Source organism: Thunnus thynnus, chromosome 18 (assembly GCF_963924715.1).
Source record: "Thunnus thynnus chromosome 18, fThuThy2.1, whole genome shotgun sequence".
NCBI lineage: Eukaryota > Metazoa > Chordata > Actinopteri > Scombriformes > Scombridae > Thunnus > Thunnus thynnus.
The window spans coordinates 8397457-8424482 of NC_089534.1; the positions used below are offsets into that span (position 1 = coordinate 8397457).

General features: G+C 42.5%; 1 protein-coding gene across 9 annotated transcripts in view; it reads left to right on the forward strand.

The window, feature by feature from the left end:
• The first annotated feature begins 2591 nt into the window (after positions 1 to 2591).
• Positions 2592 to 27026, forward strand: part of cdc42bpab (CDC42 binding protein kinase alpha (DMPK-like) b) — an 80272-nt gene continuing 55837 nt past the window's right edge. For 5 of the 9 annotated variants that reach the window (XM_067573399.1, XM_067573405.1, XM_067573402.1 and 2 more), the window contains exon 1: positions 2592 to 3918. In XM_067573399.1, coding sequence (XP_067429500.1) covers positions 3741 to 3918 — 178 coding nt within the window. In that variant the 5' untranslated portion in view covers positions 2592 to 3740. The remainder of the gene's footprint in view (positions 3919 to 27026) is intronic. The other 4 variants (XM_067573408.1, XM_067573407.1, XM_067573400.1 and 1 more) reach the window with 3 other exon arrangements.

Below are 27026 nucleotides of genomic sequence, written 5' to 3' on the forward strand. Positions count from 1 at the left end.
GGAGTCATGAACGATTGTGAAACAGACAGTCAGAGAACAAGTACATTTTCTCTCCTTTAGTATTGTTGTTATCTTGTTATACATTGCAGCACACATACTCTGAATACACAGAATACATTTCCTAACCCAAATAATCAATCATCTCATAGTGGTTGTATTAAAGCATGTATGAACTGGTGTTTGGCTGTTTCTGATAAACAGTCATGCCAATGCAGTATGCTTCAAATTACACTTGGTCACCATCAAAAATCAATTTTATTGGACACATCTTGCATGCTAAGTTGTTCTGTGTGTGTATGTGTATGTGTGTGTTTATTCCACTACAGTGCCTCTTTGTGCCTTTCTACTCCTTGGCACGGAAAAGGATTGCAGCAAGAATCAATTTGAATATTTCTGAAATATAGAAGTGTATTATTTTATTTTAGTGTAAGGTCACACAAACACACACACACACAAATACACACACACTCACATAAGGCCTCAGCTATGTAGGCTGCTGAACAGATGTACTTTGAACAGTGATAAGCGCCACACTTCAAAAGGACGGGACCTTTTCAAACAAAATATGATAAGTCGGCTCACTGTGAATAAAACCTAACATGCTGATTAGGTGTTTTGTGTGTTGTAAGTAACCACTTGCTGATACAGTAGTTTGATTCACTGAAAAATATCTGTGTGACTCATCTACTGTATTGATCTTTGTTTAATTCTCATCTGGTGATCCGTACATATGAAACGTCTGACTCACTCAGCCAGCAGGAAAAACATCAGACCTCGAAAATCCAGCTCTAGCCCACAGGCCTGTTTACCTTGGTTAGTTTGCTCGCAGCATTAAGCCGCTCGCACCCGTGAGAACGAGAGTCCAAGAGACAGAAAATCCCGCACAAACTTGACACACCTTGATGTTGACCCTACACAGAGCTCTGTGAGATGGGAAAGTACAGCAGTAGTCGTATTTTATTATGATCAAGTGACTTCTGATCTGCACACAGGCCACAATTAAAGGCCTGCACATAGTTGGCAAAGTTGTAATTTTTCATGTCATCCATAAAGGTGTATAAACTATACTGCAATATGGATGACGAAGTCACGTCCATCCCTTTATGTACTTTGCTTTGCTTATGTACAGCAAATAGAATGACCCTCCATAAAATACCATAAACTGCAGGTTTATGCATTTACAATGTGATATTGTAAAACATGAAGGCAACCTATGCACGCCTAAAAGATAAGTCCGCAGTCTTAAAGCAATAGTCAGGAGCTCAAATGAACATTGAAACATGTTTTTCTTGCTGTAATCATTCCTCCTGTTCGTACTGGCCATAAGAAGATCCCTTCATAATGCACTTACAATGTAAATGATGGGGGACAAAATCCACAAAAATGTATTTAAAAGTTTATCTGAAGTTAATATGAAGCTTCAGCGTCCAAATGAATCAAATCAAGTAGAAATCTTTCAACGTTAAAGTCTTTTTAGTGCCAAAGTCCCTCTTTTTGTTACTATACTTCCACCACAGCTCAACAGGGAAACACTGTCCAAGGAAACACAAAGAGGAAATTTGATGCTAAAAAGACTGTAAATGTGGCAGATATCCACTTGATATGACTGACTCAGACTGCTGAAGCCTCATATAAGCTTCTCATCAACTTTTAAATGCATTTTTGCACAAAATGACTGTGTGGACACACTGTGGACTTTGGCCCCCATCACTTACATTGAAAGCACATTTGAAGGGGATCTTTTCAAGGCCAGTATGAACAAGAGGAATGATTACAGCGAGGGAAACCTCTTTCAGTGTTCATATAGACAACTGATTGTTGTTTTAAGACACTTTTGAGAAAATTGTCAACCCATCCTTTAAATTAACATAAGTAAAAGGTTGTGTGAATGTGGCCTATTGCAACAGCTATCATGTCTCAGCACAGGTTGTGTTGTTTTAGACCTCCATAGGCACATCTCCATAAACTGGGTGTCTTGCAGACAGTTAAAGGGACAGCAGTCATTGTTATTTTAGTCTGAAGAAAATGTGCCCTCTCCTCTCCGCAGCACGCCACCAGCAGCCTGACAGACAGCCCGCAGTTTCCATTCACAATATTGACAGCCACCGCACACCCCCACCCCCTCCGCACAGCAGATGCTGTGACGGGCGCCATGATGATGATCTGGGACTTTGCCTGCAGCAGCAGCAGCCAGAGATGGTAGAAGACGCGGGAGAGTAGTTGCTATCTGCAAACAAAACGATTCATTCACGCTGGAGCGCAGCAAAGATGGTCGACTCGAAGCTTGAGCGCTGTGCGCATGCGCAAAAGCTGGAAAATATCGCAATTTTTTAGTAAAAATGCTGCACAAGAGTGGTTTGAAATCATCTCGCGTGGCAGGTAAGACATTTTTAAATAAGTGAAAACATGTTAAGTATTTTGTGAGTGTTTTAAAACGAGTGTTTTGTGCGCGTTTAAGCAGCGTCCCGAACATAGCGTCCATTTGTAACTCATTCATATTTTACAGCCCTGCTTCCCATAATCCATTGCGACGCCCCGGGCAGAGCTGTCTGTTGGACCATCTCTCCTGTCGACAATCTCTGGCAGCGAGCTGCTGGTAGCTTGACTGTGCGGAGACGGCAAGAAGCGACCGACCGGCGGGGGAGGCAGGCAAGGCAACGGAAAGGAAAGGACGAGGGGGGGGGGAATTTAGGCTGTGTGTCCCGTATTTGGAATAAGCAAGACTTAGACTACAGCTTTCCTCTTGACGTGAAACGAGCTCCTCTGTAACCTTCAGAAAAGGACCCGCAGTTTTTTTTTTTGTTTTTTTTTTAACGGCTAACTGACGCGGCTGTCCGAAGCTAACCGTCGTTTTGAACTGTGAAGAAAACTAAAAGAGACGTTTTGGTTTCTGGACGAAGAATGGGATTTAAAGAACATATCTGCCAGCACTGAGTTGCGAAAACAAGGGGATATTTTTTCCAGTTGGATGAAAAATAACCACACAGTCGAAGAAGGGGGGACCGAATTCAGTTAAGCTGTGTTAATACTGTGCGTATGACAAGTCAACTCCTGGGAGGAAAAAAAGGGAGCAATGATGGCATTTAGGAGCGGAGAGAAGTAACGTTAGCTCGCTGGCTAGCTAAACAGCTAACCTAGCAGGCTGCTAACTAAGCCTGTGTCGCCCTTTCCATTCCTGGAGCAGAGGAGGGGCGCTGGGGCTTTGTAGCATTGCAGATCTGCCTTGCATTTTTTTTTTGGGTTGCTGCAAGAATGGAGAATCCCAAATATCTGCCACAACAACTCAGGGGGATCTGCTGAACCGCATCGACTCGATTATCTTCCATTTTTCCTTCAGAAAAGACCAGAAAAGTGCCAGCTAAAAACGTTGGGATTTCATCAAAAAAATCAACCGGCCCGGGGCAGCTAGGGTCTGTAATTGTGACTACTTCTTTTTCGTATATGCCCCGTGGGGATAGGTATTATAAAATGGGGAAGTGCTGCACATCTTATCCACCTCCTAGATACTGGATGTCGGTAGGAAGATCATGAATAGATCGGCTGTAACGCGGAATTAGCACCGGCGTCGCCCTCAGCTCAAAGTTTTATTATTTTCGAGGCACATTCAAGGTGAGAGAACTTCTTTTTTTTTTTTACAGGCCCCTCTGCGCTAACTAACAGGCCGAGGAGGTGTTTGCTCATTCCCCCCCATCCACCTCCTCTATCATCATAACTTCAGAAACCAACAAGCCGGAATAATCATGTCGGGAGAGGTGCGTTTGAAGAAGCTGGAGAAGCTGATCCTGGACGGGCCAGTCCAGTCTACTGGCCAGTGCCTGAGTGTGGAGACGCTGCTGGATGTCCTGGTCTGCCTCTACGATGAGTGCAACAACTCCCCGCTCAGAAGAGAGAAAAATGTCCTGGAGTTTTTGGACTGGGGTAAGCAAGCAGTGTCTTATTATTATTATTATTATTATTATTATTATTATTATTATTATTATTATTATTATTATTATTTTAATCCCCTCTTGTTTGGCATGTGCATCCAGCCTCCCTGTCTTTTTGGTAAGATGATAGGCTAATAATGTTGGTGGTGCAGTGGCCCTCCCTTCCCCATCACATTCCTTTTATAGTAGTAGTGGGGCTCAGTTGGCCTGCTCTCTTCTCACACTCCCTAAAAAACTAAAAGCAAAGCCACTTTAATCACCCGCAAATTAAAATGTTTTATATGTTGGGGAAAAGCAAAACACATGATAGGATGTTGGGGGTTTACAAAAACACACGTAAAAACAGAAGGCTCGGTACAAAAAACTGATATGTTTTAATAAAGGTGGTGCCATGTTGACAATGAGAAGGAGTAACCCAATACACAGAAGGACATTAACAGTAGTGAGGAAGAGCTTTAACAGGCCCACTCAAAGTTTTGATATGTGTCCAGGAAAGATCTCATAAAGAAGTCCTATCCTCCAGGCCACCATTTAATCTTCTGAACATGCACTCATACATGCCTTTCTGTTATTTGCCTCAGCCCTTCATAGTTTTCTCAACCACTTTGCATGCAATTTTTGTTTTCCTTTTTCATGGTTGTGTAGGTGAAAAGCTTGTCGATAACCCACCTAGCTCCTAGCTCTTATCAGGTCTACAGTGTTATGGTTAAATAAAAGTAGAAGATCTGTTGCCATTTCTGCATAGAGATCACAGTTGCTTAAAGTTTTCTCCCGGGACTTAAATAGTTCATAATCAGGAAGGCAGTTTTGCTGACTATTTTGCAGTTTAGTAAATTTCCCACTCCTCTGGCTAAAGCAAGGTTAGAAAAAACACAGGAGGCAAGAGGACCACACACACACACACACACACACACACACACACACACACAAACAACTCAATCATTTGTGCAGAAGGACTGTGTGTGTGTATGTGTGTGACATCGGGGGTTTGGTTTGTGCATGAAGCAGGAATGTGAACAACTCACCTTTTTTATCTGGCGCAGAGGCCCAGCTAGCTGCCGGAGCATGCCTGGCTGGCCTGCTTGTCTTTTAAAGCCCTGAGAGAAGTGCTGCAGCAAGGCAGAAGCAAATCAGTGCCCTCTCAGGCAGGAACATGGACCAAAGCGTTTAAATAACACAGCAGTCAATGAAAAGCAAAATGTATAATGTAAGGAAAATGCCATTTGTGATATTTGCCGGGTTGTCTTTGTTTATTTCTGAAACGGTAAACAGGCCCATTGTTTGTGATATTTGCTGGGTTGTTTTTCTTTATTTCTGAAACAGTTTAAATTGCAGTTTTAAAGGGGTATTAGTTGGGCCCATTATGATGTTGCAGTGACAAAGACAGACAAGACAGGATGGCAGTTAAACTGGTCAAATGGTGGTAAATTTTGGCTGTGGCTGCTAAGTTAGTCTACCCCACCAGCCACCATCTGGACAACCTATTCTGAGCTAAAAATGGAGGCATGCTGCCTGGTAGAGTGCTGGAAGTGGTTAGATTTGGTGATTTTTGTCTGTGCATGAGAATAAAGAGGTACTTTCCTGTCTGTCCAAAGCTATACCCAAATGTGTTTGTTCGTTACACACGTAATGCTTCCTTCAGAGCCCTCTATTTTTGCCTTAGTGACTAGTCCCAGGCCACACTGCTGCAGAAAACCTGCCTGTGCAGCTGGCCCTGCAACAATGACGGTGTGCCCTGGCCTTTAAGGAGAGATGCCCTCTGCTTGGGTGCCAATTGGTGACTTCATCCTGACATTTCCCTGTGTTGACACTAGAAACTCACTGACTGAGCTCGGCCAGACACAACACTCGACATACACATGTGTCCAAGCTGTTGCAGTTGGGAAGAGGTCCGATGTTGCTGCTTGTTATTGTATTTCCACAGGGAGATTTGAGAAAACTTCAAGTTTCTACAATTAATTTCAATTCATTTAATTGCGTTTACTTTGTATTCAGAATTATGCGAAGTTGGAGTTCTGTAAACCATATGAGGTGATTATCTTAATCAGGTAGCCCTGCTGATATAAGAGCCCCAAGGGACTTGTGCTTAACTCAAAAGATTTGTCACTACAAACACAAGATCGGTCTTTATCACAATGCATGATTAATTTTTCTTGTCAAATAACTACTTGACTATGTAAACAATAGTCTCACTCATTAATTTGGCCTTTGTCATGCTCTGCTGTTTATAGCTTTATCTTATAAAACTGTACCAACTTGTGACTTAAGCAAACATGGTCATTAATTCAATGGAGGCAGTCTGCCCCTGCAATAAGTAGTTAAGGAAACCCTGTCCAAACAGATGTCCATGATGCTTCACTGGTTTCCATGCTCACACATACATCTCCTATACACAAACACTTGTAGGCGTGGTACAGTATATCACAAAATCCTCACCTTAACAAAATGAACCCCTGGTTGAGGTTACCCAGCAGGCAATAGACATCTTTGAAGAGAGATTCAACTTGTACTTTGTTACAGACCTCTCTGTCCTATAGAAATTCAATATTGAGTAATGGAAGACCCAGCAGACAGTCATTATAATCAAAGACTCCCAAAGGGTCTTGTATGAAGGCTAACGGAGGATTCACATTATGATGCAATGTCACAGTCAAGTGTTTTAGGACAAGCCGTGTATGTGCTTAATCAGCAGTCAAAAACAAACATTCAGCCATCGACCACTGACTGATTCGGTGTTTTGGGACGAGAGAAGATAAGTTGCTGTTGTGTGCTTTTAGCATCATGACAACACATGTTCACAAGATAGCAAACCACACCTTCATTGTTGTAGCCATCAACAAAATATGATATAACTGAGGTCAAGTCTTGTCTTGTCTTCCAAAGTTTTTGGAGTGTCACCACTCCCATGTTTTCTTTTTTTTGGCAGAGCACACAGCCAGATGGTCAAAGGAAAAAGCGCACCTGTTACACATTCAACACCTTTTGTACTATTTGGACAATTATAAATGTTAGCTGAAGAAATGAGATAACGTCATTATAGTCCCGTCTTTATACTGTACCAACAGAGACAGAGAGTGCACATGACCAATTGTAGCCTATAAAAAGCAGATTGGATCAGATGGATAACGTTAACACATACTCAAAACACGGTTTAATCCTACATGCAGTAAATGGTTCAAGATGGGCCCAATGAAACCTTATATGTCTCCAACTTGTGAGTGATCTGCCTTTGTCAGCCACACAGAGGACGTGTTTCCGCAGCCATGCTTTCATAGAAAAGATGCATCGCTGTACCTTAGTCACCGGGCCTGTGCACCTTTTTTTTGTGGATACAGCAGCACTACCGTGACAAAGGTGCACCGATGTTCTCTTCCCTTCCTGAGAATTTATATGAGCCTCAGAAGAAGACAAACATTTGTATTGGGTTTGCTTTTCCCCTTGTTTGGTGACCTCATTTCAGCTGAAATAGAGACCCTTACATGACCCGCAGCCACAGGGGAAATGAACACGGGAAAGTACGCTGTATCCTGATTCCTCACATTTACCACAGCAGTTACCCTGTATAACAATTTCACTAGCTCAGGCCTGTGCTTATATTTGTTCTTTTACAACCAGGCTAGTCAGCTTCAGTGTAAACCAGCCAGCTTATGTCAGCATCCTCCCCATCTGTAATTTTTACCAGGTGTTAAGTGAATTTAAATGTTTCAGTATTGTTGATTACAGCAAATATCAAAAGTTAAGTGTCATCATACCACTATACACGTGAGATTATGAAGGCCTAGATGAAATATCTGCAGAGTTAACATAAAGGGTGAGCGTCATTCCTCAAAGACTATGACTTTCTAAGAAGATGAACTACACCTACTCCCTTTTCACAGAACAAGCAATTTTCAGTCAGGAGCTGAATGATGAATGTGTGAGTGTGATTCTTTCAGTTCCACATTGATCCATGGCTCCTGTGGCCTAGTGTTGGTGTTTCAGTATTAGCACTATCCATGAAGTTGTGGTCTTTTTGAAGTGATTACAACTTTGGTGTAAACTTAATCTTTTATTAAGTGGTTTAAGTGTTATCTTTAGGTTTCTAAACAGGACACAACACTTGCATTCGTTTCTCATAGATATCCTGTTTTCCTACAACCTCCCATCATTTCCTGCTTTTTGTTTTGTCCTGATCCCCTTCCCTGTTTTGGGAAACGGATCGGTGGCAGCTGAATGAAAACGGGCAGCCATGCCAGCCCACAGTTGGCAAACATGGGGGAGGCTGCCTGACCTTTTCTCAATCCAGACGCAGTGTTAGCCCGCAGTGGCCAGCTGTTCAGCTGCAGCTGATGTGTGCTCCACCCTGCAAGGCTTTCATTGGCAGCATGCCTCACACACTACTCGCACTGTAGAGGCACACATAATCATACACACACACACTTATTATTGTGGTTTTGCCTAACTAGGCTATCTCACAGTGCACAGGCTGGAAGTCCCTCCCTGTTATTCCCGCTATAGGAGCTGCCACTATGCCTTTTGAGAATCTGAATTGTGTTGGTTCCAAAGAAACATTTTTGTGTCACATGGTTTAAAATTCTGCTCAGAGGTCATTCCCTCTGCCAAGAGCAAACAGCCCTGTACACAGGGCTATGACTTCCAAGTAGGGTGACCAGATGAGAATGGGTGACATTCGGGACAGGGGAGTCATGTGGCCACGGTGGGTGTGGCCTCCTGTACATTACTTACAGGAGCAAATTCACAAAAATATTGTGCTGCTTTTGCGGCTGCTAAATCTGCACAAATGAGACAAAAAGAATTCACAAAGCACCTGCAAAGAGTGACATGCACCCCAAACTTTGCGGCCATGCAAATAGCGTCTTGAATTCGCCCCTCAGTGTCAATGAACAGTAATTCATGTGAAAGTCAAAACCCAATGCTAAAATTTGTTATTTTTTTCATGAAGTCAACTGTCTGTCATTAGAAAAAAGAAACGCAATGACTGTATTGTATGTAACAGTTCAAATCATTTCCTGTTACATGACATTCCTTTTATTTTACTCATTCATCAATGTGGTGCCTATCACATCTGTCTGCGTGACGTGCATATCCTCCTCCGTGGCTGCCTGCAGCTACACTAACTATTCAAAACTCGGGTTTAATCTAATTTTCGGGACAAACAGGACAGGATTCAGGATTTGGGACATCTGCCCGTAATTCCGGACTGTCCTGAATATTTTGGGACATCTCGTCACCCTACTTCAAACCTCTGCCATCATATTTTTAGCGCATATTACTCTTGCAGTAACAAACATGCCTTTAGACCAGTTTAAGCTAACTGAGTGCAGCTGCAGCAACATCAATGATCTTGAACAATTTGATAAGCCCATAATGCCTTGTTCAGGTAGAGGCAGACCAGGCAGGAAATGTCCTCTGGTGCTTGTGCTTCTTGCAGCCTACGGCGGATTATAAAGTGGAGAGTTGATTGTAAAGCAGTGTCTTATTGTGTTCGGGTCAAGATCAGGAGTAGGTGTTCTTATGTTGCATTAAAATCAATTTTTAAGGGAAGTTACTGAAATGTTGTTCAGATGGACAGTCATCAAATAATTTGGATGTCACATTTTGCAAAGAAACTCAACTTTGAGTGTCGAGAAAAAAAATGTGTGATCATCACTATAGTCTGTATCAGTAATCTGTATCGTTATTCTCAGACCTGAAAATCCTGTATGGGACTGGCTCCTATCAGGACATCCTTGTTGCCTCTTTGGTTGTTGTGCTGTTTCCTGTCTGACTGTCTGGTTGTTACAGAGACGGGCACAGAGAACAGGAAGGAACCGCAAGGACTCAGTGAGGTAGTCCGGACCAAACGGGTACATGATGTCATACAAGGAAATGGGACAGCTGTATCGCATTGTGTCATTGTGTACTCTGTGGCTCGCTTTTATCCAACATTTCGGTGTTGTTGGGAAGCTGCAAGGTCGCCTGCGTGTTTATTTCCTTGCTGGTGGATTTCCCTTTTCACACCAGCTCACATACAGCATGTCTGTTTGCTCACATAAACACTGAGAAGCTCTTTGAGTCTGTAGTTACTTTCTCCATCTCCCAATCACTCACACAGTTTTTTTTTTCCCATTGTCTGTGAGTACACTCAGGACAATCAGACACAGCCCATCCTCTCTTCTCCTGGTGTCCGCTACCTCACACCACAGCGCTTAGTGTCCCAAAGGGAGCAGTCCAGCAGCCACTTACACTTTATTATGTGCTTTTTGCCCTCCACAGTTCATTTGCTATTATTTTAAATTAACCACAAAAAGAGAAAAGAATATAAATATAAATCCTCTATTTATAGAAGATCATTTAAAGTGCCTGAAACAACTTTTTGTATTATTTTAAACTGACAATGTAATGATGGAAATTCCAGCCTGAGCAAAATGATTGGGACTGATGTCATTGTTTATCAGCAACAAAAATACAATACAAATACAATTCATGATTTTAAAAAAACTTGGACCATCTATATGATTTGAACACTACTTTTAAACAGCATTTAACAGAATTTAGTTAACAGCAGTTAAAGGCGCCATGTGGGGTTTTCCTGTAAACAAACAAAGTCATGTTGACATTCAGTGTTTATCACCAAAAACATATTGTATATCCTTGAGGCCTAACAAACGTGTTCAACAGATGTCCTTATAAGACATTTGATTATGTTAAACGGTTTTGAATAGCGCTCTGTTTACATCCTTCTTCGCTTGCCAGCAGTTTTCTTCTTCACTGCTTTTCGGGCACATTACTCTGCGTCTTTGTGCTTGATCGCCACCAACTGGCAACAGGAATGCGTATCACGTCACCCACATGCTCGGGCGCGTACATGTGCAGTCTTTTGTGTGTTCACCATACAAACAAAATGGCTTCCTAAAACATGGCTCCATAGCGCTACTAGTGGCCAAAAAATCCAGAGTGTACCGTTAAACTATTTGTCAAACCAGAGGTTAAGATTTTTGAAGAAGAAACATTTTCTTGCATTTGATAAAGTCGTATTGTGAAGTACTGGGTATCCAGTTCGCAAATTACTATCATTTTCTCAATATAGGTCTGCTACCTACTGAAAATTACCATAATTTAATGTAATTTGACGCTGTCAGTCATTTCATGTGAGGTTATTATTTTTTTCTCCTCATGGTGGATCCATAACTTGCTGCAAGGATTTGAAAAATCACTAAGATTAGTCCGCTCTCAGCCTAATGACGACGATCCAACAATGCTGACTTTTCTTTACAACATACAAGTTCTAATGGGATCTGATGAAGTGTTTTTAAGCTGAAGATGACCTACACATTTACCAGGCTAACATGTGAAATTGTGCATGGCATTTTCAGCATCTGGATATATCACAGATGGCCTTTTAAAAACACTCAGTCAATCTGTCTGGGTGCTTTGTAGGCAGAGAAATGCCTGCTGCTAATTGTGATGTGTCATCAGAAAGTGGCAAGGAAAGGGTCAGCTTCCTCTCTCCTGTCTCCCAGAGGACACACTGTAGCACAGGTCATTAGCCAGCCTCGCAGGACCCTCGGGATCTGACTACAAATGGTCTCCCCCCCCCCCCCCCCCCTTCCCTTTTCCTTTTTTCTTCACCTTCCCTTCTTCTCATCCTCCCATCTCTTTCTTTTTTTATTCTTCTCCTCTTTCTCTCCTTTATTCTTCCCCTGCTGTGCCTGTGAGCTTGGTTTGGCTGACCTCTCTGCTCAGCTGTCTGTCCATCACTTCAGCCAATGTTTATAGATCAGATGAAAATGAACCTGCTCCGTTGGCTGGTTTTGGCTCATTATAATAGTTTCTTTTCATACTGCACCTTTAACAAAAAAAAAAAAAAGTCCTCCTGTTGGATGGAGGTAGTTTAGCATGAAGCACACACCACATACTTGCAAAACCACAGATTGTGTCATAATTTCTGGCCTGTTAGGCATTAGCATGACTTATTTAGTACACTATTATCTGCACTCATAATAATATAACCTTTAATGCTTTTACTGATCTCAAGCGCCTTGACATTAGCATGCATGATGAGTTTAGGCTTTAGTGCTGCATCTAACGCCTTTAATCATTTGTGAGTGTATCATTCTGTACATACTGAAGGAAAAATGTTGGTCTGCTCTCCCTGTAATGACTCTTCAGCTCAGAGGAGCAATTAGCAAGTCTTCCTTTTAGTCTGCCAGCTAAGTCTACACCAGAGACACACACACACACACACACACACACACGAATGCCACAGACAGAACAACATTGTTTTCTCAAAAGATTTTTTTTTTATGTCGTCAACGGTTGAATTTGGGAAAGCTGCTCGCCCCCTCCACCCGTTCAGACGAAATGGTCCCACGGCCAGCTGGCGAAGGCTCTCGCTCGCATAGTTTTGTCTCTTCCCATACTCACTGAACTGGGAGTGTGAGCCAGTAAAGGGAAGTGCATCCATGCTGGTCTTACTGAGCAAGATGTAAGCAAAAGCCAAATCAAAATGAAGTGGAAAAATGCACAACGCACATAATCGTCTGTTTCTTCATTCAAAAACAGCATAGAATTCATAGTAATTAAAACAAAAAAAAAGGAATAGTCCACTGAATATCCATCTTAAAGGTGCTATATGTAAGAATCAGAAATTCTTTCTCATTAATGACACCGGTGGCCGGTGGTGAACTGCAGTCAGCCTCCTGTTGCTTGCAAGCGAGCACCTAAAACCACAATATCACAATATATTTCACATGCTTTGCAGTAATGTTAGCTTACCTGTCCAATAAGAAGAAAGCCAGTTCGGTTGCTGGTCATTTGTTGACGTTAGCTAGTGTTGCAGGAGCTGAAGCCGATGTTGCAGCGCTGAGTCCGTGAATGTGTGTGTGGAGGACTGGACAGAGTGGAAGGACAGAGCTGTTGCTCACCGAGAGACAGCTGCTGGGCACCGGTGAGCTCTGGAGGAGAGAGCCGGGGGCAGAGCCCGAGCTGATGTTGCAGCGCTGAGTCCATGAGAGTGTGTGTCGAGGAGTGGACGGAGCTCCTACTCGCCTACAGACAGCTGCTGAGCTCCGGAAGAGAGAGTCGAGGGAAGAGCCGGAGCCGATGTTACAGCGCTGAGTCCGTGAGAGAGTGTGTGTGTGGAGGACCGGACAGAGCAGCTGCTTGCCGACAGACAGCTGCAGAGCCGGAGCTTCTGGAGGAATAACACCCGGACAGACGTGCTTCACTAGATAAAACTTTTGTTTTTTGGGCTTAGCTGGACTTTGTGTTGGACTCTGTGTTGTGGTGGGTGCCGGTCGTTTGTTGACGTTAGCGGACTCCATTTCTAAGCTAACGTTAGCTAGTGTTGGCGCTGTAGCGGGAGAGAGGCAAGGCACTCAGGAGCGCGCATAAATGTCACATCCTTTGGATTTTTGCGGAAAAACAGGCCTGAGTCCTTCGCATAGAAATCAGTCCAAAGGCTGTAATAGGCAACTGAGAAAGTCGGAGAAGGTCTCATTTTTAAGTTATGTTATAATCCGTTCACTCATTGGCAATAAAAAAATGATTAATACATGTAAATTGCCTCATAATTTATACATATAGCACCTTTTAAATACTGACTCTGTTGGCTCTGTAACTTGCACTTTTTCTGTTCAGTATTATTTTTTGAGTTGTAAAGAACCTCTAAATGATGAAACTTTATGGTGCTTAAATTCAGTGCCAGTTGTGTATTTCATGTTGTATGTATTGTGATACACTTAAGCTGGAAAAAAGCTTAATAAAATGCAAAACAGTCCAAGTTCGGAGAAAACTTCATTTAACTACTGTTAAATCTAGGGATTAGAATCTAAGACTGCTTGGGCAGTAGCCATAGACACAATTTGGCTTCCAAAGAATTTCTACCAGATCCCATTTAAACCATGTATACACACTATTTATAATATTTGTGTAGTATTTCCACAAACAATTGATTTTTCATTAGTTAATTCCAATCCCTCAATATGGGAGACAGATTTGTATAAGTGGCAAATAACTTTAAATTTAAAACACAATTTAAGCTCATAGTTTTTACTCATATAAATCTGTCAGCATGGGAGTGTGCCTGCTGGCTGGCCCTCTACTGTCTCCGACCCCAGGATAAAACCTATTAGCTGCTCTTAAAACCAGATCCCTCAGGAGCCTTGTCAGGGCACAGGTTCATAAATAACGTGGAAGAAAACTGCAGCATGTGATCTTCTCCGGCCTTTGGTTCCTCCTGTTCCCTCTTTCCTCTATCACAGGATGTTTCTCTGACAGGCAGTTTGGCACGAAATCCCAGCTGCGGTAGCACGGGAAGATGCCAAGGAATCCAGTCGACCTCTGCTTGTCTCTGCTTGAGACAGTGGTGGGTAGAATAAACAAAAACGATACTCAAGTAAAAGTATTGTTACATTATAATTATATAGACTCAAGTAGAAATAAAAGCACTATTACGCTGAAGATGAGACAGCCGATCTGCAGCGTAATACAGTGCGATACAATCTAATTATCAATACAATCACTGTCGGGCGTGTGAGCTCAGCTGAGTATAAAAATTGTTTATAGCTGAATGTGTCCGTAAAAGTAGCAAGAAGTGTGTAGCCCAGTGTAAAGGAGTAGAAGTGCATATATTTCATCGCAAACGTACTCAAGTAAGAGTAAAGTATGTGTTCTGCAAAAAAACTACTCTTAGAAGTATAATTTATCAAAAAAAATTCACACAAGTACATCTAACAGAGTAAATATAATGCATTACTACCCACCACTGACTTTAGGGTTGTACTTGCTGGCCATGTTAGCTGCAAAATTATGTTTTTCATCTAATTTAGTCATGGTTTAGAGGTTTTTAGACTTTTGGTTATTGTTGTTATTTGGAATCCGTTCCAACTTTTCATTTTTTTTCTGCTGGTCCTGTTCTGTTGTGTCTGAGTGTAGCTTCTCGTTAGCGTTAGCACAGGACATGATAGCATTCATTTTAGATGCTCATTCCAGCCAGTTTGTTATCCTAGTTCAGAGCTTCTGTTATGTTTTATTGATATAGATGTTCATCTCTACCTCTGTGGGCTCTGACTCTCTTTCACTAAGATGTATCATTAATGCTCTCTTGTTAGATTTTGCATCATAACACAGCATGACCTTTACTGCATCGATTCTAGTTGCCTCCGAAATGTGAAAATGTGGCATCATTTTGTTGCGATGCTGGTTTTTTTTAATGGATAACCACAGCTTATGGTTTACATGCAGAAGTCTGAAAAAGCCAAGCAGAGCTCCAAACCTTTGAATGTGGCTGCCTTATGTCCCTCTGCATGTGCCGTAGCCCGCACATCCCCTTTTCTGCTTTGAGCAGAGGGCTCAGCTGTGTGTGTGTGTGTATGTGTGTGTATGTGTATGTGTGTGTGAAAAGCGCTGACTCAGGCCGCAGCCCCTCATAGCCGGGCTGCTTGTGGAATTTGGAGCTGAGGTGCAATGTTAGGGAGAACAGCAGCTGTTTAGATGAGGCCAGGTCTCCCTCTTTGTCCACAAGCGCCCCATTCACTCTCCCTGTTTGTCTGTCTGTCTGTCTGTCAGTTCTGTTATCTCTTGCTTTCACTGTTTAGGTCAGTGTCACTCACTTCATTCATTCAGTGTTCATTACTCTTATACACTGTAATGCTGCACACCACTTACTGCTCATTTGGCTCTCTTTGTCTTGATATCAGCCCTCTCTTTTCCCCTCCTGTATTCAGTTTCTTTCCCTCCTTTATTTCCCCTGTTTGCTGTCTCCTCCTGTCCTCCCCCTCCCCTTCCTGCCTCTCATAGCTCCTCTACCCCCTCCCTCGCTCCTTCCCAGACTGCCGTATCCCAACTTTGCCTAGTGACAGAGAGGGGTGGGCTGGTGTGCGAGTGTGTGTCTCATTGTGCAGGGAATGTACCAGTAATATAGTGCATTGTGCCGCGTTTGTGTGTGGGTGTACATACTTGTCCTTTTTGGGGGAGGGGGGGGGGGGGTGTTTGCATGCGTATACTTTGCATTAGCCTGTGCAAAAGAGCCACACGTGCCAAGGCTGAGTCTATCATGCAGCACAGTCAGTCCAGCCAGTAGCGTCCTGACAGCACAGAGCTAAGCTGCATCCTTGACAAAGCTCCTCTGATGCATCCACATACACACACGCTTTGATCCTCTATCTCATGCTGGCGTACTTGTAACAGGAACTTCATGCCAAATGAAAAAGACAGGTATTGGTCCCTTTGAATTTGTTCAGGCTAAATAAAGACCGCACGCTCCAGTGGCTAAATTATCCGCTAAGCAAGACCATTCCAACTGTGCTGCAGCAGCCAGAGATGACACAAGCACACTCATGTTGAATCCCAGAATGGCAGAAAAATTCGCCCCCATGACACATCAGTAGCGATGTGCCCATGCAGCTTTTTAAAACAATTTCACAACTAAAATCAGCTGATATTGATATGTATTTTTGTAAGAATCAAAAGAGGTTAAGGTAATCGAACAAACCTGTTTTTAAAATAATTCTTTTTTTTTTTTTTTTTTAGCATGTTGCTATTTTGAGAGTTGTGTTAACTGATGTACGGCTTAAATTAAAGTCCCCAAAAATGTCCACATTCAGCAGATGTCAGCACTAATAATGATAGCAACATTGACCCCATTTAGTCTTGGACAGAGGGAGACACTTAATGCATCTTAGGCAGATCAGACAGCTGTCGAAGCATTCAAGACAGATTGCAGTCCGGCTCAGATGTGTTGTAGCCAGATGTTGAAAAGTATAAATGATTCCGGCTCACCAAGACGCATATGTTAGTGTCCCAAGTGTAACTACGTCAGTAAGCACTCCGGAAACAACCACTCACAAAGTCGTCCCCTGACAGAATGGTAGCTGAAGTCGCACTGAAATTAATTGTTCTCTTTGTCATTTTGGACAGAGAGAAAAGGGACTCCAGTGATTTCAGCGTGTACTATCAGAGCTGAGAGCTCAGAGCTGTTCTAGCATTTATCTGATCTTTCATCAGTTCAACCACTTAAATGATATGTGTTGATGAGAGGACATTAATCTGTACTGGTGAAGGAACAGAGTTGGCGAGAGCCCATGAAGATGATTAACCTTTTGTTTCACTCGTAGTCCATCCATGGAAGTCTTCTATGCGTTTGTGTTAGTTGTTGTATTGTATATAATTGTAACTAAACTGCTAGAGTGCACATAATTTTTTTCTTCTGGTGTTTTTGGCATTCATTTAACAGCGTCAGGTGCTGGTTTGCGTGTAGCCCAGTAAAAGCAAGATGGATTGCGATGAGATTTGTGAACTGTGATGTGGTGACGTGTAAGCGTATTCACTCACATCTGGGTTTTATCTAGATACGAGACACCTGAAATGTCAAGTGTAAATTGCACATTCGCTAAATGTCAAATACCAACTGTATGCTGACATATTGTTTCATCTCTGCTAATCAGATACTCCCGAGCAAACCTCTTCACACCGCACTGCTCCAGTCAGCTGGAGAATGCGCTTGTTCAGAACTTGTCCAAGACATAAATTTGCGTAATTGTGCACAAAACAAATGATGACTGGATTTAAGAAAAAGCATATGTGCTTAGTCAAATGTCTCTCTGGACAAATAAGCATTCAAACTTGTATTTTATGGCATTTCCGCTCAATCTTCCTGATTAGATAATGACAGAGGAGATGTGAGAAATTAGGCAGAGAAGATGAGACAGAGGGAGATGAGGACACATTGAAACAGTTAGATGAGCCCACAGTGTTGACTTTGATTTGCTGAAGAAGAGGAAGATTGGAAGTCAGTTTGTCTATCCGTCGTACTTATTGTTCCTCTGCCTTTGTGCTGCTCGCTGTAGCTGACACTGATGGAGCGCTGACCTTGGCTTGTGGTGCTGCTGCGAATTTGACGGTGACCTGATCTATTTTTAGGCCCGTCTATATATCCACACCGCTGTATGCGTGCGTGTTTCTTGCACTCACTGTTCTGACCTCCCTGTCTTTATAGTGCAGACGCATGACTCAAATCATGTTAGATGGGTGAACACTATGTCAGCACCGCTCATCCATCTTCCACCTGAATGGCGGTCATTCACTCCGGTGGGTCTCACATGCAACTGATCTGATCAGTCTCTCAGTCTTCCTGCTCAGGCCTGAATCACCGTGTTGTCTGGATAAATTCTTAGTGATAACACGAAGCCCCTGCGTAGCGCCTGACAATCTGTTTACACATTCACACGTGAGCATGTTTCCTCCTCTGAGTTGTTTCATTCAGATAGTAATGTAGCGCCTTTGCGGTATCGGTTTTGAAAGGGGGGGTTTTGTGGTAAGAGCAAGAGTGAGTTTGTGACTGCTTATGCGCACCACTGAAAGACTGAGTTTGTGTGCAGCTATAAGTGGCTGTTTTGAAACTCGCTCAGTATGTTTCATCTGTGGTTTGACGAACCCCCACACCCCCACTATTCTCCTAGCGGGAGCCTATCATTCATGCTTGGCTGTCGCTCCCGTCTCTCTGCCTCCTTAGACGTCTCTGGTGGGGGGAAATCCTGTGGTCGCCTCGATTGTCATCTCAATTGTCTTCCACTGAGTCGTCTCTGTTGTTCATCTCTATATATAGAGAGCTGCCTCACATTGTTTCCTCTCTCTGCTGAAGGTCATGATGCAGACATAACAGTTTGACACGGAGCTGATGAATAAATTTCATTACCTCCAATCCATTTTTTTTTCTCCTTTAGGCATTTGAAACAAAACCAATCAGTGCCGTAGTTACTCGATTTATTTTTCTATCTCCCTCTTTATTGATTTTCCATATATTATAGTAGTAAATGGGTAGGGGGGGGTTATTGGGAATAAGTTTAGCATGGTTTAATCTCTTGTAGAAAATTAAATCTAACTTATGCTCTGTAATGAAGAAATGTGTCATTTATATCACAGCTTTCTGGTATCTACTGTCACAATCCTTATTAAGCATAGCATAGCACAGCATAGCAAGCACCCTTTGTTAAAACTCTAATGCTGAAAACACACCGCTGCCGTGGCGCGTCATATGACGCCTGTCAAGTGCCGCCCATCGCCCTTAGTACCAGTTGGAAGTGTGGCTCTGCAGCACGTCAACAGGAAGACATAGTAGTTACCTGGATGTAACTCAATTTTTATGAGTACAGCGTGGGACAATGAAATGCCATGGGTCAGTTGCCTATTGTGTTATGTTTTGAAAGCTGGAGCTCAACCAGCAATTAATTCATTTTTGCCCCTTAGATAGAGGCACAAGTGAAATAGTTAAAACTACAGTGAAAAGCAAGGGGCGGCGAAGCTGAAAATAGGACAGTGGCGTGACGACGGGGCGGCGTGACGACGAGTGCTGGCGTGCACGTAGCCACTGCCGTGTGGGAGTTGTATATAGAAAATGTTTGACATTTGCCGTTCGGCTGCAGTGTATTTTGGCCTTTACTCCCCTTCTTCCTTACCGATAGCCCCAATATATTTTATTAACAAACTGTAAAATTGCTTCATACTTCACTATCTGTAATGTAGAACTTGGGGTTAAATATGATTAAGTTTCTATGCAGCTGTCTGTCCAAAACACTTAATTTACTGATATAAGTTAATAATGACTTTCCATATGCTCTAGATGGTTTAGCCCCTGTAGCGAGATACTTAGCCTTAATTGCGTCCCATCTGTTTTCAAAATGCTACTCCGATAAGGAAATCCTCTAAATGAGGTATTTCCATTTATTAGTATTATAATGATATTCACAATGTTAGAAAATGGCTTAACTGGTGCACTTATTAGCCTGAGTGTGTATCTGCCACTACACAAAAGAAAGTGCAGTTATCAATGCAATGAGGTTTTTAAGTGTGAAGTTTGCAGGTATTATCATTGGAGTAAGAAAGTTGCTGTGGCACTTCTACTGTCACTAAAGGTGAACATTCAATATAGAATATTTAGCATTGTTTTTGTGCTGCATGGTGCTAGTTAGCCCTAGAATTACATCCATTCATTCTGGCTCCAGCTCCTATGTAGTGGATGTCCCAGTCATAAAGGGTTTTTTTCTAATGTAACCAGTAACCTCACAAGCTAATCAGTCAGTCAATAATGTGCTCCTTGGCCCTGAAGTAACACTTGGTTACTACTGAAGGTTGTAAGCTAGTTAGCTGGACATGCTAACCTTTGCAGTTTATGTAAAACACAGTTTAATCCATTCCCTACACTTTTTGTCTTGTGTTTTTGGTTTTACACAGACCCATTGCACACTGCTTCAACATATAGAGAAATGAAAAGCTTGGCAGGCCTGCCATGCTAGTTGCAGTTGCCAAGCTGTGATTGGACAATCACTGATTCGGGGAGGGGGTTAGCGAATGCAGTTTGCCAAAAATGCAAATCCTCACCATCCAACCAGTCCTGGATGGAGCTGCCATTTCATTGTTAATCATTTCAGATCTATCATGGCTTTGCATGAGACTGTGAAGTGCTCAGTCATTATGGTTTCAGTTAAGCAGTTTTTTTATTATATTTTTTCTGCCCTAGAAGTTCACTCCTTGCATCTTTATTATATTAGCAGTCAGGTCTGGATGGCCCACCTTGAATGAAGCGCACAGTTAAGCTGAAGGTGTTAAAAATTTTTAAAAAGTAGCCCCCTCATTCATTTGAACTTTTGCCGAACTGCAACAACACATCATCTCTCTGAATATTATAAACAGTTGTATAGTGTTTTTATGTCTGATAAGCCATCAAAATCTCAAATCTCTCACTCAAACTTGACTTCCTAGATTTCCTGTCTCCATGTTCCTGAAGCAACACACTCCTACAAACGTAGCCCGTCACATTGTTTTGTTGTTTTCTGAACACTTGGTTATACTTCTTTCCTGCTTACTGTTTCGTCCATGAATAAATAAGTCACATCAGAGGTTGTGGAGGTGTTATCGTTTAAAAGCCGAAGCCACAGGTGTAGAGGCTGAGCATGTTTGGTGATAGTATAGTGCTTGGTGCTACTCTGTAGGAAGTTTATGCACACCACTGTGGAAGAGGACAAATCGCGGCCGGCAGTTTATCAGCCTGTCGAGAGAGTCTGTGTCTGCGATCACCTGGATGTCTCATGTCCTCGTCAAAACAAGGGCTCGTTCCACTGTAGCCTCCCACGCTGACTCAATCTGCTTATCAGTGAGGTCATTAGTCTCGTAACTGTTATCTAGGTGTCTGCCTGCTACTGCACGGCCGCTGTTTGTTCTCACAGCTTACAGCATGGGGCCTGAGCTAATGGATAAGTCCTAAATGGATAAGCCTTTAGTTTTCCCTGCCTGTTTAACTCTTGGATGGATGCTTTAATTGACTGGCCAGTTAATTGAATGTAGTGAAAATATGTCAATGTAGTTCTCTGTCCTTGTACATGATTTGTAAATTGATATCAATAGTCTTGTTTGTTCTGAAAGATGTTTTTGTGCTTTTAGATTATTAGGCCATTTAACTACCAATACTTGTATAGGTTAAGTGCTAATCTATATGTATATAGATCTCTATGATAACAGTATGGAGAAGTCTCAGTCCCTGCCCCAATCTGATCTCTGGCTGTCTATCATCTTTGTATTCTCCCTTCGAATGTACCTTCCTCCAGCTCTGAACAGGCGGCGTGTCCTAACACGCCCAGCTGTTGCGAGATGCATATTTTCAAGATACTTTTGGTTACAAGTCCCAGCACTGACACCTTTCTTCTAGAGGTTATAATTAGTAGCCAAGCTAGTCTTTTGCAGCAACGGGGACTGGTTGTGGCCTAGAAAGTGTCTGTTGTGCATGGCTGCAGCAGAGGGGGGAAGTGTGTATATATAGCGTAGCACTTCAGTCCCCTCCATTTATTTTGGGAGCAGAAAGTGGTAATTTAGTGGTTTTCTCCAGATTTCAGTGTCAGTTGACTTTACAGCCTACCCATTATTCTTTTGTAACAGGAGAGGCCACCACCTGCAATGGAAAAGTGAACTTTGGTAGCAGTGTTGTGGTATTAGCCAGGAGTTAAACATATATTCTCTCTAGGCTTTACATAGATGCCAATGAATTGTTAAGATGATCAGTTTTTCTATCTTTTCCTGTATTTTCGGTTGTTCTGATCTCATCCATGTGCGTGGACCAACAAATAGGAGGAGCTTGGATTAGATAATGACTAGGCGTGTAATGGTATGTGTATTCATCCCAAACCGTTTGGTACATGATGTTCGGTTCAGTACGCAACTTTCCTCAGTTCGTTATGCTTCGTGACCCAAACAATTACCGTCAAAATAGTTTAATTACCCACTTACTCTGACGTGCGGAACAATAATTCTACAGTGCTAGTTCCACCCGAAATGTTTTAGCCAGCTTAGCCAAATTAGCTCGGTTACCCTGGTTACCCCGGTTACCATGCTCATGTAGTATCACTGTCGTCAGGGTGACAAACGAGAGACCCGAGCTGAACGATCCTCCCATGACACTGACTGAGTGCAACACTGTTATTAAAATATGCGCCATTATCTCCACATTTAAATGATATCACGTCGCTCCATGCCCCTCCCCTCTCTGTGACAGTTGGCTTTTCACTCCACCTTTGACACGGTCACACAGCATGTTGTAAGAACCAGTTCTTACTGCCAGCTCTGTGCTCCTTGCAAGAAACAGAAAGCCTGTTTTCCTTTTTCATTGCAGCACAACTAAACTGTTTCAGAAATAGTTTTGACCAATGAGCCATTGTTGGATGTTTACATTTTTCAAAATAGAGAACCCAAATGTTTTTTTTAATGTTTTCTACCTTTTTTTTCCCTCCTGTACCAAAATTGTACCGAACCGTAACCCCAGGCTTTTGATTGGTCACGCCTGATTGGCGTGTAATTGGGACGTACCACACCGAGACTTTCTGGGCAAATTAGGGCCCTTCTACACCTACCTTGTTTGGTCTTGACTTTCAGACTTTTCAGTTTGATCTGAACCAAAATTACAGGCGTGAAACCCCCCTCGGACCAAACATGTAAAGTTCTTTAGTACGCTCGCATAATTGCAATGTGAAACCAAAACTAACTTGATCAAATGTATACAGTGCAACAAAAACAGGAACCTTGGTTTGGACTTTCAGGTGTGAAAAGGTCTTTAAATGACACAAACACTTTTAAATTTTGTCAATGATTCACCATCAAAATCTGTGATGTTGGATTGGTTTTCTGTCACCGTGTCCTCCATGTTGACCATAGCTTCAGGTCCTTCCTGTCGGCCCCAGCAAGAGCACACCTAGCCGGGCTGGTTTCCAGAGAATGAAAGGGAGCTTCGGTTACCTCCATCATGACACATATCGCCACAGGGAGCCAGCAGCCGAATACATCTTAATGTTGAATAGGAGAGACCTAGGTCATCTGTAAAGTAAATGGCGCTCTGGTTGTTTTCTCCAGTGACAGCAGAGGGGGGAGGTGTATGTGCACGTCAGTCTGTGTGCAATATAGGCAGTGTAGTTTTACTGTCATGGACATCTCAGTGTTTTTGAGGTATGAAATATCTCTCTTTCCACTCCCCCCAGATTTTTTATTTTCACTCATCTTGCAACTCCTCTCTTTGCTCCTCCTCTCTTCTTTTTGCCTTTTCTCTTCCCACCTCTCTGCTCATCTTCCCTCCCTTTATGTTGTCATTTCTCTTCCCACATCTGTCCTTCCCTTTTCTCACACCCTCTGTTCACCTCTTACTAATTTCCTTCTCTCTCTCTCTCGCGTTGCTACAGCACTTTCCTCCTCTTATCTCTTTTACCCATAACTGTCATAAATTCTCCTCCCATCTGCCACTTCCAGCTGAATTTCCTTATTGTCATCCACTTCACTCTCGCTACAAAGGTCTAAACGAATGCCTAGTAAATGCTTTCATTCCGTTTGGGTGGATCCATTTATAGTATGGGTGGCCCCAATGGGAATCAAACCCTTAAATGGTGCAATGTCAGTGCTGGGCTGTACCAGTTGAGCCGCAGAGGGCCGTAACATAGTAACAACCCCCCTCATTTTCCACAAGCTGCCGACATCCAGAGGGGGAAAAATATCTGAGAGAGGATGAGCCCAGAAAAGGCAGTAGGAAACTTGTGCTGTAATATCTGTCAGGATGTTGTGACATGTTGGTGCTGGAACACAACTGGCAGTAAAGTCTTACCTTTGTTTAAGTGATGGGTGACTTTAATTTGACTGATCTTGATATTTATAAGGTGCTGCTGGAAGTTGAAGAGGTGCTACAGTACGACTACATTCTCGTATGTGCACCGTGCCAGCTTAAATTTTTGCGCCCTCGGTATTGGAAAATATTGTCCGGGTTGCTGAACATTCCCACAGCACATGCCCGGTATTCCTAGCTCTGGCTCTTGTAACCACCCTGTAGTGTTTTTCCTTTCAGGCTGATGTGGGAGCTCTGGCCTGTGAAGGCACACAGAGGCTGCCATAAAGTCATTTGTTCCTGGGATTGAGCAGCAAGTGTTTCTGCTGGCGTTAAAAGCAGAAGATTCATACAGCTGTCAGCATCTGTTTCTCTTGTGGCCACCTCTAGAGCCTGCAACTCCTTCCAAAGTTGAGATGAGAGGGAGTTGGAGAAGGCAAACATCAAATACATATATGTATTACATTTTTAGCTGGATATTGCAACCAGGATTGTTTTTAAAGAACAAAAATTGTTCAATATGCTCAATGTTTGAACTTTTGTTCTTCTTCTAAATGGATATTTTAAACATACCATCTCACTTCTTTGGCAAACTTCACTGCTTTAAATGGAGTGACACATTGCAAATTTAACACCAAGGTAGTTTTTTTTAGTACTAATACTACAGGATACATGGTTATCGGTCTGTACTGATACCAACTAAATTCCCCCATATATTCATGCCTCCTGTGCAATATGGCTGCACAGTAATGATACATTTTCAAGTTATTTAGAAAAAGAGAGAAGTTTATGGAAACCTGCGTGACTTGAAAATGACCTCTGAGGTAATCAATCAAAGACTGAAATGACTAATGCTCATACTGACACAAGATCCAAATATGGCAAATAATACTGGTGATTTTGTTTCCCAAACCATTATAATTTGTGACTCAGGTGCCTTGTGATATAATCAGGATTATTACCGTGAAAGGAATTGTGTAGCACTATCTTTTCCTGACATCCCACTGTCTTATCACAGTCATCGTTCTGTCACTATCAGCACCCACCAGAGGAACAATGCAGCACCTGGTGCTTCTACCACCAACAGAGTGGCAGACAGTAAGGAAACCCAGCCAAGCTGGGTAACATGGCCTGGCAGGCTTCTTTCATATCCTCTCTTTATCTGCAGATGGTATCGGGAGGCTGTGTTGACACAGAATTGTGTAAATCAACTTGTTTGCAATGTGGGTTGAACAGGTCGATGTGAGGGCTTGAAGAATTCTTTGAAGTACTGGGAACACTTCCTCTACAGATAGCAGAAACTGATGTAACCCAGCCCCTCAGAGGCAGTTTTTCTCACATTGCTGGCCTGGGTGTATGCTCACTGCAGTACTCTTTGAGTTGTAATACACACTAGATCTGATCTATTGTTTTGTCAAGCCCTGCCTCCCTCTTTTCTTTGGTGTTTGTGGTCTTAATATTTTGGGAACATCCTGTTTGTGTGTTTAATGTCGTGGGGCACAGATTGTTTCGTTTAAGGCCTCTGACCATTCCTGCCCTCTTATTAGTGTGACAGGACAAGAAAGATGTACTGAGGCAGCAGACGAAAAGACCCAAGAACAAGAAAGACAGACAGAGAGAGAGGGTGGAGGCTGAGGCAAGTGGAGGAATTGGAAAGCTGTGAAGGAAGAGTGAAAATGTAGGAAAAGCAATGAAGGGATGGAAAGAGAGAGAAGTGGGGAGATGTAGGGTGATGTGGCAGAGAAAGGAAAGCGGCATTGAGGGGAACTTGAGGTTGGCTGTGGTGAAGGGGTGGGGCGGGGGGTTGTTGCAGACAGACAGCACTGGGAATTCTGGTGTCGCTGGTGTGCAGCCTAGCATTAAATGCAATTTAATGCTCCGAAGCATGTTTACGTGCTATGTAAGTGATTCCCAGTTTGCGTTTCGAGGATTTCCGGTGCTTATCAATGATTTAATTGCATACCCCCCACTCCTCTGATAGCTGACATGCATCATACACGGCAAAATATGTGTTGCAGTGCCATTTGGTGCCCTGTGGCACAGCCTGTGGGGATCAGACAGCTGTGCACTTGTGAATATACGTGTATATATATATCTATGGGAGAGTGAGACATGGAAAAACCTTTTTTTATTGAGGTTGGTCGTGCCTCCCTACACACATCTGTTGGGAGAACCTCTGGCTATGACATAAAGGAGCCTGCTTCTATTTCCATCTGTAATTTAGGTAATTTACTGGATGTTTTTAAGCTACTTGCAACTGAATTGCTAAAAGGGCTGCTGAATCACTTTCCCTTTTAAGGACTAGGTTATTAGAATCACACAGGTTTCATTTTTCCTTTGATGACCTTGGCGTGCTATTTATTCAGCCCTCACTTACGTGTATTTATTTGGCCTTTTATTTAACCAGGAAGTACTTTTGTAATAAGGCAGCTCTTATTTCTGGGAGACCAAAGCCTTTTATATTTAAAAATTAGGATATGATGGGTCTGGAAGAGTTTCTAACTTTGCTTTTATAACTATAAATAGCGGATGTATGCTTGATTTCTTATGTGGCAGCTAAGTAGTTTTAATACACAACCTTCCTGGAACTGTATTAACCCAGTAGACCATTACACTTTGTGTAAGGAATGATGGGATGACTTCAGGAGCAGAACTTGTTATAGCAGGAAAATGATACAGGAGCTGGTGGCCCAAGTTTGATTTGGCTTTTGGGTTTCTGCTGACACAGTGGCACTGAAATGTCACTTTCGTAGCCAGTTTGAATTAGAAGGTAATGTAACAGACAGCCTGGCAGCATAGTTTAGGAAAAGTCTTTGACCATGTGACCTCACAGGAAATGGCAGGGCTGGTACATTTATTTGAATCTGACAAAAAAAATAAAGGGAAAATATTTGAATGGCAGATTTCTACAGATAGTGACAATTTTAATGTTAATTTGTGCAGGGAATAATGACTGACCACATATAACAATACATATTTAACTGTATTGG